General features: G+C 38.4%; 1 protein-coding gene across 1 annotated transcript; it reads left to right on the top strand.

The window, feature by feature from the left end:
* The first annotated feature begins 513 nt into the window (after nt 1-513).
* lace (serine palmitoyltransferase long chain base subunit) lies at nt 514-5,095 on the top strand. The gene is made up of 4 exons (XM_014235557.3): nt 514-744; nt 2,527-3,627; nt 3,707-3,969; nt 4,040-5,095. Exons 1-4 carry the CDS (start codon nt 547-549, stop codon nt 4,254-4,256), a joined length of 1,779 nt encoding a protein of 592 aa, XP_014091032.1. The 5' UTR covers nt 514-546; the 3' UTR covers nt 4,257-5,095.
* Nucleotides 5,096-7,482: the final 2,387 nt, after the last annotated feature.

Genomic DNA, 7,482 nt, shown 5'->3' with positions numbered 1-7,482 from the left:
CAGCTAGACAGCGAATTCATAGTTGCCAGAATGTTTAAGAGGCGAGGGTTGCCAAATTGTGCAGCACACAGAGTTCTAGTTACAGTGTTGTCGAATAAGAGCAATTGAGACATAAGCAAGAAGTGGTAAGCTCGAATAACGAGCTATAAGTGTTAAGTTGTTGGAATTAAAAATAAAGATAAGTATATAACCATTAAATTGGGACTTTTATTTAACAATCCAGTGATCGAACTCAAGAGTGAGTTACAAGAGAAGAAATCCGTTACAATATGTAACTTTCTGTGGATCCCATTCGCAATCATGAGAATTAGAATGTTGATTTTCTTGCGTACTCCATTTATACGTACCGGCATTTCAATCCTCCCTATTGTTTGTAATTTGGAAGCACTGATGGCGTGATAAATTGTTTATACAGTTTTTTCATTCACACTCATTGTCAGAACCGTTGCTTATTGTTGTGTGAAAGCGAAAATGCGGAGATGCGATAATGGAAAGTAGGCATTCAATATTGGAATATATTAGAATTAGTGTTAAGAAGAAAGCAGAATGGGTAACTTATATGGTGAGAACAGTGGAGTTGTTCAAGAACACCAGCAAAATAGTGATTTTGTTAATTATCTTAACAAAATGCAAGGAAACTTAGTGCCGGATATGCTTAGCTGTGATAATGGAGATCTTCGTGCACGTAAAAATGGGCTCAAGGCTAATGAGACAGAAGCGGTACCAATTAATGGTTGCCTAAAGGTAGAGTACCACGGATATCTTGAAACGTTCATTTTGATTTCGATTAGTTTTTGGCCTCATTACGGTGTTACTATCGTATAAATCGGCAAAAGTAAAATTTATAAATTGAGTGTAGATAACTGTGTACAAGTGATCAGTAACTTATATACACGATAGTATGTGATATGTTAGTCGTTGATTTATTTGCTCAATGTGGCTAAAATGTGTGAATATGCGCGCTTTTACATGTGCTGGAATAATGACGTGAGATTGCCTTGTATGTTTGCATATGTATGTCACGCCCTTCAATGCTATTCCGTAATTAAGAATTTAAAAAAGGAAAAACAGTGGAATAAAAGTTTGAAGGTATTAATTATCCACCATAATTTTTTGAAAATATATGTGTGTTTTTATGCGGTGGGTTATTTTTATGAATTCAAATATGCTTGTCTTATTGCCTTCTTGTTGTTTGGCGCTTTCCTTTGCCGTCTTGTCTTTCTTCATTGCTTGAAAAGATACACGAAAGTTTCATACTGGATCCCATAGTTTTCTAACGATTTTTAAAAATTTTTTGTAAATTGTTTGAATTTTAAAAATCGTTAGAAATCTATAGAATCCGGTGTGTTTTCTCCACCACAACACAAAAAAAACATCCTATTACATTTTGATTAAAAATAATATATAAAATAAAACCGCCGGTTATATTGCAGCTACTGATTGTATGAGTCACTGAAGCGAATTCCCACGAAAAAACCAGACAATGATTACTCAACAGTTTACGTATCGCGAAAGCGTCAATCTGATAACAGCTCAATTTAAAGATAAGTTTTACAATGTGTAAAATATAAAACTTCTTATCTCGAGTCAAATCCACTACAAAGATACGGGCCTTAATTCTACGTGGTCAGGTGTTCTGGGATTTCCGGTTCCATGTCACAGAACCGGCAGTTTACACAAGAGACTAAGCCCATGTTGAATACATAATTATTGAGTCTGCAATGCCAGTGTAGAATGCGACAAGTAGCCGGAACTTGTTCCTTGGGAGATTGATTACATTTTTAAACCTTCTGAGGTCTTAGCCTCCCAGCTTTCGTCACTTAGAGCCTTCATTTGTTGGGACGAGATTACCTTCCCTTTGCCAAACCCTTCTGCTGTCATTTGCAGCAGAGTCTGTTTGGCTGTCTGCTTGATCACTATATGTGGTGGTGTGAGTTCTAGCATTACTTCCAGTGCTGCAGTCGGACACGTACCCATTGCGCACGACGCGCAGATGCAGGCAAGTCGTTGCAGCTTCGATAGTTCAGCCCTACCGAAGTTTACGATGCGCTCCATATGATCGGTTTTACAATCATGGTGTACATCCATCTGATAATCCTCGGGTTGCAGCCCCAGGATTTCCCAGCAAGTCGATTGCACACCATGAGCGCTTTCGTAGCTTTGACTAAGGTCAGGTCCACATGCTGCTTCTACCGTAGAGTGGAATTCAGCGTGGGGCTATAAATATGATAACTTACGTTGAAAGAAAATTGTCGTTTTTTTATTTTAAAATAAACCAATGTTTTAAAATAAAAAGAAGTGTCCTTAGTTATGGGACCATTAGTACATATTTATATGTCATAAATATACATGCAATTAAATATTTTTAATTACTTTGTGATATTGTTGCCAACAAATAACAGAAATAGATATTTGTTTTACATACAAGTATCCCACATTCCGACGATCCTATCAGTTTAAATTTTGTAGATACATAAATGGAGATTATGAAATTTAATAATAAATAGAGAAATTTCTTTTTTATAGACTTGCTCCACTAACTCCACGACCTGTCATCAAGCGAAAGATAAATTATGCCTTAAAAGCAGTCAACCGTTGCTCACGCCAGCAAAAAAGCTAAAAGAAATGGCTGCGGAGCATACCAGCAAAACATCATTCGAGGAAGTACCGCTCCATACTGCCTGCCTCACATATCTTGGCTTCTATTTGCTTATGATACTCGGCTATATAAACCAGTTGCTTTTCGTGCCGAAGGTCGCAAAAGAAGAAAATCGTGAAGGCTACGTAACACTCTATGATGCCTTTGAGAGTTTCTACTCTCGTTATGTATATCGACGTGTGCGCGATTGTTGGAATCGTCCCATATGTAGTGTACCTGGTGATGAGGTGACACTGAAGGATCGTGTAACGAAGGATTATGGATGGAGTTTTCAGTTTACTGGTACTGAGACACGGTGTTTAAACTTGGGTTCATACAACTATTTGGGTTTTGCCGATGCCAAAGGTCCCTGCGCGGAGCAATCTGAAAAGACCGCACGCGACATGGGTTTAGCTATGACTTCGCCACGTGTAGAGTTGGGTACAACACAACTGCATTTGGATTTGGAACGTTTGACCGCACGATATTTGGGTGTAGAAGATGCGATCGTATTTGGCATGGGATTTGCCACAAATGCGCTCAATTTACCGTCACTCATTTCGCCGGGTTGTTTGGTCTTAAGCGATGAAAAGAATCACGCTTCGATTATTTTAGGTTTGCGGCTGTCTGGCGCTACTACCAAAGTGTTTAAGCATAATAATATGCGGGATTTGGAACGTGTATTGCGCTACAATGTAGTGCATGGCAATACAAAAGCAAGTGGTCAACCATGGAAGAAGATCTTAATTTTGGTGGAAGGTGTTTTCAGTATGGAGGGTTCCATTGTGCGCTTACCAGAGATTATTGCTTTGAAGAAAAAGTACAAAGCTTACTTGTATTTGGATGAAGCTCACAGCATTGGTGCAATGGGTCCGAATGGTGGTGGTGCCGTAGATTATTTCGGCGTGAACCCTAAAGATGTCGACATATTGATGGGTACTTTCACGAAGAGTTTCGGTAGTGCTGGGGGCTATATTGCCGGTTCAAAGGTAAGCACACTTGTGTGTGTGCCATTCAAAGTGTTTCGTGTTTGCTAAGCCTGCGTTGTTTGCGTTATTGTTTTTACAGCTTTTAATCGACTTTTTGCGCACAAATAGTCATGCACATTGCTATGCTAGTAGCATGTCGCCGCCCATTGCCCAGCAAATCTACACTTCGTTGAGTATGATAATGGGAATTGATGGCACCAATACCGGGCGTCAAAAGATTAATCAGCTGGCGCGTAATACACGCTATTTCCGTCGGCGTTTAGCACAAATGGGTGTAATTACCTACGGGCATGAGGATTCGCCGGTAGTGCCCATGTTGGTTTACTTGTTTTCAAAAATCGGGTAAGTTTCGACTACATTTTTGCGTGCGGTGCATTACCATAATTAACTGATTTGTGATTTATCATTACAGTGCCGTTGTGCGCACATTGACAACACGCCATATCGCTGTTGTGGGTGTTGGTTTTCCGGCGACGCCAATCATGGAGGGGCGTATACGCTACTGCCTATCGGCAGCACATACCAAAGAACAATTAGACTATGCACTAGATGTCATCAATGAGATCAGTGATTCACTAGGCTTAAAGTACTCGCGGAAACCTCGCGATCCCAATCCAATTGAGTATTGAATAAGCACAATCCCCTCTAAACGAAACTCGCAAACAAACCGCAGATGTCCACACAGCGCTTGTAAAGCGTGGTCATGATATTTGGGTGTGTGTATGTGTGTGTGGACATTTCAATCAGTGTCGGTAATAAAGCAGACATGAGTTCTCCCTAACCGCTAAGCTAAAAAGGATACATATATCTAGTTGTGTTTAGTAGCTTTTGCTGCATGCAAGCTGAATATATGCACTAATGTTAAATTTACATAAAGATTTTCAATATGCAAACAATGCATTACTCTAATATAAATAGAAAATAAATCACAGTTAACAGTTTTACAGTTAATTGCAATTGATCATTGTTTAAATACTGAAAGCGCAAATAGGAACGAATTTTGTTCGTATGTACTGCCGATCCGGTTCAAAAATGTATATGATAAATAAACAAATCAGGTGGCAGCATTGGTGATTGGATTATACAATGAGTATTAAAACTTTTCGATAAAATTATTCTATTTTTGAATTGTTACTTGAAAATACTGTAACGTTAGCATTTATTTATTTATGTTAATCTATAAATATTTACGCGTACAAATGCTGGCCCAGTCCACTACTGTTGCTGTCAACATTACAATAACTACTTACATTGAACCACACCATTAATAATGCTACTGTGGCAAAGTTTATTATTGCCATTTTATATTGCAAGTATTTTGTGCTCTTTTTATCAAGCATTGCAGTTTTGTGTATAATATTGCATGATTATTAATGTATTTTATTTCATTTGTATTTTAAGTTTACTCTTAATTAAACTACTTATAATAAAGTCGAACAATCAACAAAATTCCTTCAACACAAAATAATAGTATATGTACATATGTATATTTTAATGATGTCTCTAATAATTAAAATATTTTTGTTTTCCAAAAGGAGGAATTGTGTATGTGATAGTTCTCGTACACACATCCCTTATTCAGTATTAACAAGAACAAACGTTAACGTCGGTCGCACCAAGAAGCCGATTTTTATCGATCAGTTTGTATGGCCTATATATGCTATAGCCGTCCGATTTGAAATTTTTTTTTGGAATATTGTACCGTTGCTTCGGGTAATAAATAATCCATGCCAAGTATCGGGCAGATATCTTGTCAAATAAAAAAGTTTTCCATACAAGGACATGATTTTGAACGTTCAGTATGGCAGCTATATGCTATAGTGATCAGGCGGCTCCGACAAAAGAGCAGCTTCTTGAAGAGAAAAAGAAGTGTGCAAAATTTCAGATCGATATCTCAAAAACAGAGGGACTAGTTCGCATATATACCGACAGACAGACATGGCTAAATCGACTCAGCTGGTCACGCTGATCATTAATATATACACCCCGACGTTTCTTTCTGGGGATTACAAACTTGATGACAACTTAATGTACTTTGTTCAGAATGTAAAAACAGTTGTTATTGTAGCGGTTTCTAGACCAGGGGTGGCAAAAAATTTAACTCGGGAATCACACGTCAACAACATAGTTCACAACTTGACAAAATATACGTCAACTCAAATTTATACTGAACTAATAAAATTTTATTTGCTATAACTAAGTGAAAGCGAGCCAATGTCAGCCTACACTAAATGAATGAAGAAAATAACATTAGTTTCGAGTGACCCACCGCGAGCCAGACGGCGCCAGAGCAAGTAAACTTGTTGGCTGTGATTATTTTGCGTAATGTTCTTAAAAAATACTGTGTTTAAAAGTTTTTCGCTGTTGGGAGCCGAACGGAGCCAAATGAGTTATGGCATGAGCACCCCTGATCTATACCTTGTTTAGGTGCAAGGCGTAAGTGAATTGTCATCGAAATCATCTAATCTCCAGTGCTGTTTCGATGGCTCGTCTTACTAATTCAGGCCGCCTTAGTGGTTCTGCGTTATTAATGACCGGCCGACAGATTGCATCGAAAGTGGCCAGCAACGTTTCTTTGCCCTTGCCACAGATGCTGAAGGCTAGCGACTTGAGGATTTTGTCGTGGCTCTGTTCCTTTGTAATTAAATTAAAACCCAACATTTTTTGGTTGTTAACAGTCGGAATTTTATCATCATCGACAAATATGTTGACATTTGGCCTGTATTCCTTCGTTTGTAAATATAGTAGCTGTGGACTTAGTAGGAGAGAGTGTTAGACTTCTTGCAGAAAACAAGCAAGAAAGATCGGCGGGATAGTTGTTTACTTTAGAACACATGCCATCAATTCGATGCTGAGGTTAATATCGTACAATCATCTGCGTATGAGGTGTTGAAAATTCCCTCTAGTGGCAATCTGTGTATAAATTGAATCAATATTAGAAACTAGGTGCAAATGAGCCCTCATGATGTTCTAGTCATTTAACTAGAACATTCAAAGAAATAGCGGCATTCAACCTATCGACTAACTTAGCAGTCTCATATCATTAGGCTATTCTAGAGCGATCACGGAGATCCCACTTGATTCACCGGTCCTTTGTGATCTCTTAGATATGCCAAATGATTCACTGAAGATATGCAATTCAGGGTTTTCAACCTAACCTTAGCTGATGATTATGAAGCATACATATATCTAAAGATTGATTGGATCGAATTCGGTCCCAAAGCTCAATAGCTGATCCTTAGTTTATATGGTAGCTTGTGAACCATTTTCTATGTGCCTTAAGACCAGAGCAGGTCCGAGGATGGCTTCATCTATTGCAATAAGGTGGAGTTTGGAAGGACTCTAATGGCGCAAATGCAGCACAAAAATGTCTTCGGACCCGGGTTAGACTCAAAGGCAGCCATTACTATCAGAAAGATAGCCTGCTGCAAGGTGTTGATCCAGGGAAGACAGACTTAACTAACAACTTACCAATCTAAACATAGTTAGATCGCCGAAACAACAGACCTTGACCGGATAAATTCCGGGTCAAATTCAGTAACGTAGAACCGGCTGTAGAAGCGGTTAAACTAAGCGGTATTTTCTTTCGAACTGGACAAGTTAGTGTCAGCGTTATATAGCGGACAAAGGTTCTAAAGAAGGAAAGCAACGTAAGTCGTATAAAGACGCTCAAAAACTGCCCAGGAACAAGATATGTTTATCACAAATTAAATTGGTAAGGTCCTTAAAGTACCTCTCAACAAATACCGTTATCATTATATTTTGTAAGTAGTCCCATAACAGAAGTTTCATAAATATGACAATCAAATGGTGTTATGATAAGGTACACAAAGTCTCTGTTTGAACTATTCTAAT

The sequence above is a fragment of the Bactrocera oleae genome, chromosome 3, assembly GCF_042242935.1.
Source record: "Bactrocera oleae isolate idBacOlea1 chromosome 3, idBacOlea1, whole genome shotgun sequence".
NCBI lineage: Eukaryota > Metazoa > Arthropoda > Insecta > Diptera > Tephritidae > Bactrocera > Bactrocera oleae.
The sequence above is the reverse complement of the archived record's forward strand: the minus strand, read 5'-3'. Positions and strand labels throughout refer to the sequence as shown.